This window comes from Phacochoerus africanus, chromosome 1 (genome assembly GCF_016906955.1).
Source record: "Phacochoerus africanus isolate WHEZ1 chromosome 1, ROS_Pafr_v1, whole genome shotgun sequence".
Taxonomy (NCBI): Eukaryota; Metazoa; Chordata; class Mammalia; order Artiodactyla; family Suidae; genus Phacochoerus; species Phacochoerus africanus.
In genome coordinates, this window is record NC_062544.1 from 279,973,850 (window position 1) to 279,987,286 (window position 13,437).

Sequence of the window (13,437 nt, forward strand, 5' to 3'; positions counted from 1 at the left end):
CCCTCAACACCCTTCTATTTTGCTGGAACCCGTGTATCCCCAATTACAATTCCCAAGACCCCCCCCCCCGCCCCAAAAAGCTCTTTGTTCTTTTGCAGCCTCCATACTGATTACTGCTTGACAAAGCCTCCAGGTCCACTTAATACAGTCACTCGTTCCGGCCTAAGGCGCTTCACGCATGCGCCCTATCTCGCAGGGCCGCTGAGCTAGAACCAGCTCCCCATCGAGTCTCTCTCTCTCCCTTCTGAACCCCTGGAGGAATTTACCTCCTCTATATTCCCAACTCCCCCGCGCCGGGAGGCGGAAGTGGGTGGGCGGGGCCGCCCGCGCGACCCGCCCCGGAAGTGGGCGGAGACTCGAGATCCATAGTAGTCCGCCGCCGTCTCCCAGTCGGATTGCGGCCGAGGCCGGTCCTGGCTTTGTAGCTCGCTTAAGATGGCGGCGCAGTCACCCAGCGGGATCCGCCTCAGTGCGGTGAGCAGCCGCGAGGGGTGGAGCGGGCCGTGTCCCAGGAGGGCGGGCAGGCGGGCAAGCGAGGGGGGGCCGGCAGTGGGCGGTGGCGACTCGTCGGCCGGGCGCGGCGGCTGGGGCCGTGGCCGGACCTGGGGAGGCGGCGGCCATCTCGCTCCCGACGGCGGAGCGGCTCCGTGGCGGGCAGGGCCCGGCCGGGCTACGCGGGACGGGCTGAGTTTCGTTTCTTGGGCGTTAGGTTTCTCTTTTGCTTCCGCGGCTTCGGGGCGGGCTGGGCCCGCAGCCCCTCCTCCTGGCTCCCTCTCGGCTGGCCCGCAGTTGTTGTCTGAGGGCGCGGCCTCGGCGGCCAACCCGCACGCCCCTCAGACCGCGGGTCCCCTGACCCTTCCCGGCCTGCGGGCCCGCGGGGCGTCCCGGAGGGCGAGGGAGGGGCAGTCTGTGGCCAGACATGCCCGGCGGCCTTGACCTCCGGGCGGTAGGACGGGGTGAGCGAACTGCCGCTAGCCTTCGTGATTCGTTTAAATTCCAGCCGCTTCCGACCCGTCAAGCCCTCCAGCCCAGATCGCTAGGTCACCACCAGCTCTCCCGTTTCCCCTCTAGTCTGCGGATCGTGTTGGTTCCGGAGCGCCTCGGGTTCTTGTTAATCCTTCAGCCCGTTTAATATCTAGGAATCTTAAATCCGAGGGAGCAGTCACACAGTCTGAATTAAAAAGCCTAAAATGTAGGCGTGGCCTTCCTGCCTGGTTATACTTAAAAAGTTGGCGTTGTTATGCAAAAAAAGTACCTCTTCCCTTGAGGATGTTGGCCCTGGCCGAGGAATGGCAGCTCCCGTCTCATTAAATATTTCATTCACATTGTAATACCATTGCTTCAAAAGTAGCGTTTTTTTCCCCTTTGAGTTTCATTCATTTAGTCAGATTACTGCCTAGACCTGGTATCATCAGACCGGAACATCTTTTCTGCTGAGTGTGAAATGTATCTGGGTTTACTTTATATTTACTTGACTATTTGTGGAGTTGAAAGTTTCTCTATTCATAGTCTTTGCACGTTTTTCTATTTTCCTTTAAGGGGAATTTTTATTGATTCATGAGCACACTTTACATATTTGGAATGAAGTCTCTTTGGTTACCTAACTGGTTTATTGAATGAGGTAATATTTAGCAGGTGGAATATAGAGAGCCACTTAATTTTTTTCCTACCACTGGCTTTAAACACTGTTTGCTAATTCACCTGGGTGAATCTGAGCAGATTTTAATGCTTTCCAGTTGGCTTCAGGTACTGTCATAACTAACCCTAACTACTTTAAGAGCTCTTACTCAGTTTAAAGCCTGCACCTTCTTCTCAAATTGGGCCAAATTCTGGCCCAGAAAACTGGGATGAGGAAACAGAGTAAACTTTTTTTTTTTTTCCTCTTGCTATTTCTTGCTCTTGGATTCTCTTCTCCATTCCCCAGCTTCTCCCAAGTTGTTGTCTCTGTCTCTTCAAGATTGAGAAAATGAGGGGCGTAAAGATAAGGGTCCAAACAGTCTTGAGAGACTGGAATTGTTAGCTGGCTTTCTGGGTGCAGCAGCTGTTCTTGTGCTAAATCTTTCTTTTGTGGATGATATTGGCTGTTTGGAACCTCTTTGGTGGAAATCTCCCATCTGCAGCTTCTGGGCTGTACTTCCACTGGTCTTTTGCTTTAGGACAGAAGTTGGCAAACTAGTTTATGGGCCAAATCCAGCCTGCCACCTGTTTTTGTATGGCACACGATCCTTAAATGGTTGGGGAGAAAAATCAAAAGAACAATATTTCGTAACATGAAAATTATGTGGAGTAGACATTTCAGTTCCCATAGATAAAGTTTCATTGGAATAAAGGCATGCTCATTCCTTTGCTATAGCTTTGAAATGCTTGCGTTAGGAAACGATGTAGGGATTAATGAGTCTTTACATTTGTATAAACACAAAAGGTATACAAATTTTTAAAAAATCATTAGAGGATCTGTAGATCCTTGAATGAAATGCAGTGATAAAAATACTTTTTGCCTCCATGTTTCTAAGTAAAATGCTGATACTATTTCATTGTTTATCAGAAATCCTGCTAGTGAGACACACACTCTCACTTCGTCCATTCTTAAATGCTTTTTTGATTGAATTACTGTATGATTTAGCACTCTTATGTTATTCACAAATGAACTGACCATAAGTGTGATTAGATTTTACTTGCTATATAGCTTTTTTTTTTTTTTTTTTTTTTTTTTGCTATTTCTTTGGGCTGCTTCCGCAGCATATGGAGGTTCCCAGGCTAGGGGTCAAATCGGAGCTGTAGCCACCGGCCTACGCTAGAGCCACAGCAACGCGGGATCCCAGCCGCGTCTGCAACCTACACCACAGCTCACGGCAATGCCGGATGGTTAACCCACTGAGCAAGGGCAGGGACCGAACCCGCAACCTCATGGTTCCTAGTCGGATTCGTTAACCACTGCGCCACGATGGGAACTCCCTATATAGCTTTTTGTTTTCTCCTAAGTTAATAATTGATTTGCATTTTGTTTGCTTAGTTTTTCTGTGTACTGCTCCCTTTTGCCTCCAAACTTACAGAGAACTGGAAAATCTTTTCCAGATGTGTTAAACACACTCAATATTTTGTAAGTTTTGTTGGCTCTGTTGTAAATTTCGGACTTCCCTTTATCACTTTTCTGGAAATTTCCTTCCCCTTTTCATCATGTCTCCATCCCACCACATATTCCTCTTTTGGAGTTTACTCCTTTGGCAGGCAACAGCAGCTGTGACTGAGAGCATGGATTCTGGATCCCATCTGGCAGGGTTCAAATCCTGACCGATAACTGAATGTGTGACCTGAAGGATGGAAATAATAATCTTACTACCTGAAAAGATTGTTTTAAAAATTAAAGTAACGAGTGTAGCTTCCTGAGACACAGTACATGGGAAGAAAATTTTTATGTCTTTTCTTGGAAATATATTTATACTACTCTTGCTCTTTCTTTACGCATGATTTGGCTGGGCTCGTAATTCTAGAATAGAAATGATTTTTTTTTTTTTTTTCAGAACTTGAAAGCCATGCTGTTTAATAGAACCCAATGCATTGTACTGATACTTAGGCTGGAAACTAAAGTCCTTAGTATTTGAAAGATTTTCTCATTTATTTAACAATAATTTTCCCTCTATTTTTCTTTTCTCTTTTGTGTTTTCCTTCTCATTGCTTTCCTTTCCTTTCTGGGAGATTTCCTCCTGCCTTTCGCTTACATATATTTAATTGTTATGAACACTCTTACTCTCTGAATGTCTTTTTGAAATTTCCCTCAACAAAATACATGTACTTATCACTGGGCATATTAATCATAGTATTTTTGAACTTTTCTTTTGCATACTGCATTGCCTCTATTTTCTTTATGTTCTTTTTATTGCATTGTTATTTTACATTTTCGTATGTCTAGAGATGGTTAGCCTTCTGCTTATATTTCCCAGTGAGACACTAAAAGCTGATCGAAAGATGTTCATCCTGAGTGGAGCTAGTCCTTTTGTGGGCTTCAGTGTTGGATGATCAGGTAGGAAGAGCCAGCTATTTTGTTGGCGCACTCTACGTCAGTATCTCTTTACCCTAAAGATTGGAAGTGTTAGACCACAAATTAAATATAATTAAAATAACTTTTAAATAATATTTTTTTAAGTGAAGGGATTAAAAAAGCTATCCATAATGGCTTGGCACAATTGTAAAAGAACCAAATAGAAGTTTTAGAAGTAATTCAATTTTCCCAAGGGAAAATTCTACATCTAGTCTCCTGCTGTGGATATGTATGTAATCCTGGCTGCTAGCTCTTCTGGAAGCTCAGCAGAGGGATTGGGGTATCACTTTGTTCAGTTTGGTCCCAGACATCACATTGTTTAATTTGTTTACTATTGTGGTAAACTACACACAGCATTAAATTTACCATCTTAACCGTTTTTAAGTGTTAAGTACATTTCACATTTTTGTGCACCTGATCTCCAGAGCTCTTCATCCTGCAAAACTAAAGCTCTCATACCTATTAAAAAATAACTTGCTGGGAGTTCCTGTTGTGGCTCAGTGGGTTACAAACCCAGCTAGTATCCATGAGGACTCAAGTTAGATCCCTGGCCTCACTTAGTGAGTTAAGGATCCGGCATTGCCTTGAGCTGTGGTTGAGGTCACAGATGTGGCTCGGATCTGGTGTTGCTGTGACTGTGGTGTAGGCCTACAGCTACAGCTCCAGTTTGACCCCTAGCCTGGGGGAAAAACCCAACTCGCTGTTCCCTGTTCCCTCAGTTCCTAGCAGCCACCATTTTACCTTCTGTGAATTTGACTCCTCTAGGTACGTCACCATATAAGTGGAATCATACATTTTTTGTCGTTTTGTGATTGGCTTATTTCACTCAGCATAGTCTTCCACCTTGTGAATATACCACATTTTCTTGATCCATTCATTCATCAGTGGACATTTGTGTTGCTTCCACTTTTGGCTCTTAATAATGTGAACATGGGTGTGCAGATCTCTTCAGGGATCTAGTGTATATAGCACAGGGAACTATATTCAATATCTTGTAATAACCTATATTGGAAAATAATTTGAAAAGATATATGTTTAGGGGAATCACTTTGCTGTACACCTGAAACTATCACAACATTGTAAGTCAATTTTACTTCATTTAAAAATAGAGACCTTGCTTGCAGTTCTGTTCAGTGTATATACCCAGAAGTAGATTTGCTGGACCGTAATGGTAATTCTATATTTAACTTTTTTTTTTCTTTTAATGGCCACACCTACAGCATATGGAAGTTCCCAGGCTAAGGGTCGAATTGGAGCTGCAGTTGTAGGCCTACACCACACCCATAGCAACACCGGCTCTGCATCTGTGACCTGTGCATCGGCTTTCAGCAAAGCCAGATCCTTAACCCACTTGAGTAAGACCAGGGATCAAACCCAAATCTTCATGGACATTATGAGGACATTATATTACTGCCATATTTAACTTTTTGAAGACCCTCCATATTGTTTTCCACAGTGGCTGCACCATTTTCTATTCCTTCAAAGGGTGCACAGGAGTTGCAATTTCCCCACAGCCTACCCAGCACTATTATTTTTGGTTTTGTTGTTGTGTTTTTTGTTTTTGTTTTTAATAATAGCCATCCCATTGAGTGTGAGGTGGTATCTCATAGTTTTGCTTTTCATTTCCCCAGTGATTAGAGATGTTGAGCATCTTTGGAGAAATAACCTGTCTGGGTCTCTTTTGTTCGTTATTATGGTTGTAGTTTTATTTGAGCTGTAGTTCTTTATATATTCTGCATATTAAACCACCCCCCTTTTTTTGGATGCACCCACAATATATGTAAGTTCCCAGGTCAGGGATTGATTCTAAGCAGGAACTGAAAACTATGTCACAGCTGTGACAACGCTAGATCTTTAACCTACTCTGCTGGGTTGGGGGTTTAACCCGTGCTGCAGAGACAGTGTCAGATCCTTAACCCACTGTGCCACAGCAGAAGCTCCATCTGCATATTAACCCTTTTATCAGATACTTTATTTGTAGTGTCCCCCCCCCATTCTAGGTTGCCTTTTCACTCTCTAGATTTTGTCCTTTGATGAATAGGAGTTTGAAATTTTGGTACAGTTCAGTTTATTTTTTCTTTTGTTTCCTCTGCTTTTGGTGTTCAAATTCAAGAAGTCATTGCCAAATCCAATGTTATGAAATGTTTCCCCTGTTTTCTTCTAAGAGTTTTATAGTTTCAGCTCTTGTGTTTAGGTCTTTGATCCATTTTAAGATAATTTCTATTTGTGGTATAAGGTAAGGGTACAGCTTCATTCTATTGTGTATGGATATCGAGATTTCCCAGCACTTTTTGTGGAAAAGAATGTCTTTTCCTCATTGAATGGTCATTACACCCTTGTGGAAAATCATTTGACCACATGTGAGAGTGTTAATCTCTGGATTATTTACTGGATTGCTTTTAACCACCTGTTTTCAGTTGTCTCTGAGCCCACCACTATAAGTTTCTCCAAAGAACAGACCTCCAGTCTTACATAGTTTGCCAAGGGTAGTTGAAGGGCTGCTCAGGGTAAAGGAAGGATCTGGGAAATCTTTAAAGACTTTCAGCCTGGCACTCCTGTCGTTGCTCAGTGGTAACAAACCCAACTAGTATCCATGAGGGTGCGGGTTCTACCTCTGGCCTCTGGGTTAAGGATCTGGTGATAAAGGTCCCAGGTGGGGCTCGGATCTGGCGTTGCTGTGGCTGCGGCGTAGGCCAGCAGCTGCAGCTCCAATTTGACCCCTGGCCTGGGAACTTCCAAATGCCATGGGTGCAGCCCCAAAAAAGACCAAAAAAGAAGACTTTCAGCTGGTCTTATTTTCACACAACTTCTAGTACCTTTGACTTCATTTTAAGATACAAAAGTCTAATTCCTAACCCTTTCTGAGGTTGCCAAGTTCCCTGGCCTGCAGCTCGTAGGTTTTTCCATCTCTTCCAGGCTTTGGATTGAGCTCTTTCCAGGGTATTAAATCAGTTATCTCTAATCTCTGCTTTCCAGTTTCAAAACTACTGACTTTTTTCTTTTTTTTGCCTTTTCTAGGGCCGCTCCTGTGGCATATGGAGGTTCCCAAACTAGGGGTCAAATCGGAGCTGTAGCCACTGGCCTACACCAGAGCCACAGCAACTAGGAATCTGAGCTGCGTCTGCAACCTACACCACAGCTCATGGCAACGCCGGATCCTTAACCCACTGAGCGAGGCTGGGGATCAAACCCGAAACCTCTGGTTCCTAGTCGGATTCCTTAACCACTGCACCACGACGGGAACTCCACTACTGAACTATCTTGTCTGCTGTTATTAATCACTTGATTCTTTCTGTTGTTCTGGTTTATGCCCCCTTTTCCTCCTTACAGAGCAGTTTCAGGAGGGAGCAGAGGTAAAACACTCTCCATGGGTTCAGGCTTCCATGTTTGAAGCTTCTATATTGAAATGATTTTTAAAATGTGTGACTATTTGTTGACTCTAAAAGTTCTATCAATTCTTTAAAATATCTTGTAGTCTTCATTGCATCTTATTTTTGTGTATTTTTTTTTAGAGGGGAGTTACTTTTTAAATATCTAGTTATTTCAAGGGATTTGTATAGGCTGATATTTCTTTTACCTAATGTTTGGGTGGGTGGAGGGTCTAATACTCCTATATCTTATCTGCTAATACTTCTCCTAATGGATTCCTTACATAAATGTTATTTTAGATTGTGTACTCAAATATGCCCCAGATAATGACCCTGGGGGAATCCTATGCATTCTTGTTGAGGCTGCGTCTGCACAGTGGCTCTGCAGGCTATGTAAATTGAAACACCTAACCCAAGTTGCACTTTTTTTTTAAGCTAGAGTCCAGACCAAAACAGATAAGCTTCCCATTAGATATATTCTCCCAAACCCCTTTTTTATTGAGGAAGTGGGAGGGGGGAGTTACTTTCAAAGAGCATGCTTCTCTTCTGCCTAATCTCCTATCCCCGAGTCACCATTAAAATCAAAACCTTTGTATTCCTATTAAGCACCCCACTCTAATCCCTAGTGCATCCCATTTTCAAATCTTATTTTTGTTTTTAATTCCTTCTTTATTTGAGATCGTTGAGGATTTTCTTTATTTTTGTTCCTTTAAAGTTATGCTTACTTTAAAAAAAAAATGCTTATAATGCTTATTATGTCCCACTTGGTCGTCTAAGCATTTACAGATATTAAGTTATTTAATTCTCTTAACATCTTGGTAAGCTAATACTATTATCATTCTCATTTTTACAGCCGACAAAACTTGAGGCACAGAGGGATAAGTTCCTTGCCCAGGATCACACATCTTTTTAAGATACTCCATACTTGGGGGTTCCTGTTGTATTGTGGCTCAACAGGTGAAGGATCCCATGCGGGTTTAATCCCTGGCCTTGCTCAGTAGGTTAAGGATCTGGTGTTGCCACAAGCTGCGGGTGTCAGGCATAGATCGCAGATGTGGCTTGGATCCTGTTGTTGCCATGGCTGTGGCTTAGGCTGCAGGTGCAGCTCCAGTTTGACCCCTCGCCTAGGAACTTCCATATGGCCCAGGTGCTGCCATAAAAAGAATAAAAAAGATACTCCACACTCCATGGTCTGTGTGTGCGAGTGCATGTTTTGGCTGTTCAAGGGTGTTTTCTTTCCAGCTAATGACATCTACAGATGAGAATTAAGATTAGTTGAGGAATTTCTGTTGTGGGTCAGTGGTAATGAACCATACTAGTATCCATGAGGGTGCAGATTTAATCTCTGGCCTTACTCAGTGGCTTAAGGATCCAGCATTGCTGTGGCTGTGGTGTAGCTCCTATTTGACCCCTAGCCTGGGAACTTAAATATGCTGCAGGTTTATCCCTAAAAAGCAAAAAAAAAAAAAAAAGTGATACTCAAATTTCTTCCATCAGATGAGGAAATAGAATATTTTGTGAATCCCCCTCCAAAAAAAAACAATAGTTGAAAAATAATGCTTGTGTTTACCTAAAAAGCCACTGTTTAGCACTCAGTTTTTGCTTAATGAGGCCTTCTTTGCTTTGCGCCTCTGGACATATCAGTTTGGTATTAGTGTATAAGATGAAGTCATTAAATGAAAATTGACATTCCTGCCCACAGTCTGCCATACACATCTAAAATCAAAGTATTATGATGTGGACCAAAATACCCAATTTCTAATTGTAGACTTGATACCTAACAAATTAATAAGATACAGAACAAAAGGCAGAAAGTATTCTGAAGGTTTCTGGTGTTGATAAATCATTTTCTTTACTAGCCAGAGGTTTACCCAAGGCCATGTCCCATAGTAAGATTTGGAATGGGTGAGGAGTATGCCATTCTTTTATTAACGGAGAAATGGTAATTGTGTCACTTTTCTACAGTATAATTTCTCACACGTGTACTTTTACCTAATAGTAAACAAATGCTTGGGATTGCCTGAAATTGGGTGTGGACAGATGAAAAGTAGACATCTTTCTGACACCTTGTGGCAGCAGTTGAACACTGCAAATGAAGCTGGTTGAGTTATCTAATCATGTTTTTAGGGCTCTTAAATGAAACACTTAAAAGTGCCTCTTTTTTCCCTTAAATCTGAGATAATCTGTTGAAAATGAACACAAAAAGTCCTCATTTCATGGAAATAATCTGCATATTGAAATTTCCAAGCTTCAGCCTTTTTAACCTTTGTACATTGTTGTGCATTTGATATCTGCATTACTTAGAAATTGAGAGAATTCTGTGTAGCATGAGGTTGACTGATATATTCCTTCATACTGTATTACCATGAATAAAATCAGATATAGAATCTTTGGAGATCAAGGTTTGTTGCATTGTAACTGTTATTTGACATTATTTGAAGGCTTTATAGATGTGTATTACTCCATTGCTGCAAGTTCAACTTTAATGAGCTTGGAGAGACCCTGAGAAAAAAAGCTCGTTGCTAATGAGCAAAGCTAAGTTTATTAAGTTTAATGCACTAAAGGAGAAAATATCCCTTTGACAAAGTCTTAGTTTTATCTCATAGTAATTTTGAGGTAGGTCTTACAGGGTGGATAGCTTTGAGATTGGGCACTTTATGATAAGGCTGTGGATTGGTGGACACAAGGAAGCAAGGGTTTTGCAGCAAGTCTCTTTGTTTTTTTAAATGGCTGCACGCATGGCATATGGAAGCTCCCAGGCTGGTGACAGAAAATCTGAGCTGCAGCTTCGACCTGCGTCACAGCTGTGGTAATGATGGAAACTTTAACTCACTGCAGCCAGAGGGGGATCAAACCTGTGCCTCCTCAGTGACCTGACCTGCTGCAGTCGGATTCTTAATCCGCTGTGCCACATGGGAACTCCTGCAGTAAGTCTTGATGGGAAACTATTTAATGGATTTATAGCCCTATCTTCAGGTATATCTTGATGCAAGCAGCTAAGTCATTTTTGCTTGGTCTCTGTGTTAGTACTTGGACAGGAAATTATTTTGGGTTCTGTTCTTAAAAATAAGACCTTAATTAATTGACATGAATCATTGGTTTGTTTCAGCTTTGCCCGAAGTTTTTACATACAAATTCTACTAGTCACACTTGGCCATTTAGTGCGGTTGCTGAATTAATAGGTATGTAAATTGATGTTTCATGTATAATTTGTTGCTTGCATGTGAAGTTCTTAAAAGCTTTTTATTAGAAAATAATATGCAGATGTGATTTTTTTAAAAAGCCAAATGCATTTCAGTGATAACATTGGTAAATGTTGCCTAGCATAACAGCTATTGAAACAAATGTCAAATTAATCATTGTTTAGCCTTCCTATACTATTATTAAAGTATTTCCCTATACTACTATCAAGTCAATTTACAAAGTTCATAAAGCATTTATGTTGAAAATATTTTTATTCTCGTTATAAAAAATAAATATATTGCTAAAATGAGAATTACTTTTTTAATAGTTGGAAAATATAAAAGTAGATTCATTTTTCTGATGTTAATAAGTAGGAGGATTAATATTGTATTAGATTTGTGTTAATAAATTCTTGGTTTCTCCAGTAGATAGAATGATCAAGGTATAGGATTAAATTTAAAAGTGTTTTGGGAGTTCCCGTTGTGGCTCAGTGGTTAACAAACCTGACTAGTATTCATCAGGACTCGGGTTCAATCCCTGGCCTTGCTCCGTGTATTAAGGATATGGCATTTCCATGAGCTGTGGTGTAGGTTGCAGACATGGCTGGGATCCTATGTTGCTATGGCTGTGGTGTAGGCCGGATGCTACATCTCCGATTAGACCCCTCCTGGGAACCTCCATATGCCATGGGTGCAGCCCTCAAAATACAAAAAGACCCCCCCCAAAAAAATGTTGTAATGAACAGGAGAAAAGAGGTAAGTTTGTGATCAGATTTGCATTATGGATCATGATTTTTTTTTTCTTGGTAAAATTCATGCAAATGAGTTTTAAAATTTAAGCATGTTTGAGAAACAAATAATAATGGAAAACTATGTTTTTAGGCATTCTTAAATATATTTTACACATATAGGAAGGAAGGACCCTATGTTGGAAGTGTAGGAAAAAAAGAAAGAAAATTCGAGAACCCTTCTTTGATATACTTAGATTTTTCAGAGCCTCCCAGCTAATATATGCTGTTCAGGTGTAAACCCTGAAGTGTGTATGAGGTAACATTGCAGCTATTCCTGATCATTCTTTTCTGTGGCAACCGGGAGGAGGTAACTCAACTTTATTGAAATGCATAGTGTTTCTCTAGTCTTGGGTTAGAGCACCTCAAAATTATGGTGTATCAGATTTTATTTATTTATTTTTATTTTTTTAATTTTTTTTTTGTCTTTTTGCCTTTTCTAGGGCTGCTTCCCGTGGCATATGGAGATTCCCAGGCTAGGGGTCTAATCGGAGCTGTAGCCGCCAGCCTACGCCAGAGCCACAGCAACGCCGGATCCAAGCCGTGTCTGCAACCTACACCACAGCTCAAGGCAACGCCAGATCTTTAACCCACTGAGCAAGGCCAGGGATTGAACCCGCAACCTCATGGTTCCTAGTCGGATTTGTTAACCACTGAGCCACGAAGGCAACTCCATAATTTAAGTTTTTTTATGAAGCTAAAGTGGTTGATGAAAAAGATTGTTTGATTTTAACTGTAGGCTTATGGAAGGACAGCCTGAGACCCATTACTTGTATTATACAAAGACTTCAAAATACACCTCAGAAGTATTTTTAGTCAGTTAGGGATATCCAGATAGATCTTAGTTCACAAGTTGATTTTATTACTGCTACTGTTGAAATTTGTTTTACTTTTCTTTGATATGTTCCTTTACACTTGAGGGAAACAAGTATGCTACACATGGGTGTTAAAATGGGGAGGTGTACTGAGATCAGAGAATTGTACTAGCCATCAGAAGGTTTTGGTAGATTGAAAAGGGCCTTTTTTTTTTTTTTTTTGCTTTTTAAGGCTGCATATGGAAATTCCCAGGCTTTAGGGGTCGAATCGGAGCTACAGATGCTGGCCTGCACCACAGCCAGGCAGTGCTGGATCCCTAACCCACTGAGCGAGGCCAGGGGTCGATTATATAACCTCATGGTTACTAGTTGGATTCGTTTCCCCTGCACCACAACGGGAACTCCGAAAAGGGCCACAATTTGAAGAACTGTGTAAAAGGTAAACCTTCATCTGTGCATCTCCTTCCTTGTCGGCTTGTAATGCTGTTGACACTCAGATCTCAGTTTCCTTTACGATAGCTAGGCTAGCTCTCTGGGGAGAAGATTCCTTGCCTTGGTCATTTCTTCAGTGCAGTGATTGTTCTTGCTTTACACTTTTTCAGTGTAGTGGGTACCAGCCTTTGCTCTCTGTATAACAAATGGAGGGCTTTGGATGGAGTTAATTCCATAATAGTCAGTGAATTATATAGCATTGTACAGTTTAGTTTCATGTTGTCAAGTCTTAGAAGTTCCTAACATTTTAGCTTCTAAAATTTCCTTAAAATATATTATTCTGTTGCTTTGTTAAAGGATTGTTCAGAACTGATTGCTCTTTAAAATGCAGAATCAAAATTCTCAAAACTTTTGTTTCCCAGATAATGCTTACGATCCTGATGTGAATGCCAAACAGATATGGATTGACAAAACAGTGATAAATGATCATGTATGCCTGACTTTCACTGATAATGGGAATGGTATGACTTCAGACAAGCTACATAAAATGCTAAGGTATGGGAAAGTGTCGCAATTCTTAAAATCTTTGCTTTTACTTGATTCACTTGTTTCATGTGTCATATGTCTTGCCTGTAGTTTTTGTTTTTTAAACATGAAATGCTATACCCACAGTGTGCTCTAAGTAGTCTATCTCTAAGTAGTCTATCATTGATAGACTCTAAGTAGTCTATCATTTTCTACCACTGTTAGATTATGAAGCTATTCCTGCCATTTCATCACCCTCTCCACGTCTCATTTATCTAAAATTCCACC

The 13,437-nt window shown here is 41.3% G+C and overlaps 1 protein-coding gene across 4 annotated transcripts in view; it reads left to right on the forward strand.

The window, feature by feature from the left end:
* Positions 1–329: 329 nt before the first annotated feature.
* Positions 330–13,437, forward strand: part of MORC3 (MORC family CW-type zinc finger 3) — a 42,059-nt gene continuing 28,951 nt past the window's right edge. Inside the window, exons 1-4 of one of the 4 annotated variants that reach the window (XM_047796206.1) lie at positions 441–474; positions 3,942–4,021; positions 10,517–10,589; positions 13,047–13,179. In XM_047796206.1, coding sequence (XP_047652162.1) covers positions 13,148–13,179 — 32 coding nt within the window. In that variant the 5' untranslated portion in view covers positions 441–474; positions 3,942–4,021; positions 10,517–10,589; positions 13,047–13,147. Of the gene's footprint in view, positions 475–3,941; positions 4,022–8,322; positions 8,365–10,516; positions 10,590–12,541; positions 12,632–13,046; positions 13,180–13,437 lie in introns of those variants that run through there. The other 3 variants (XM_047796196.1, XM_047796221.1, XM_047796216.1) reach the window with 3 other exon arrangements.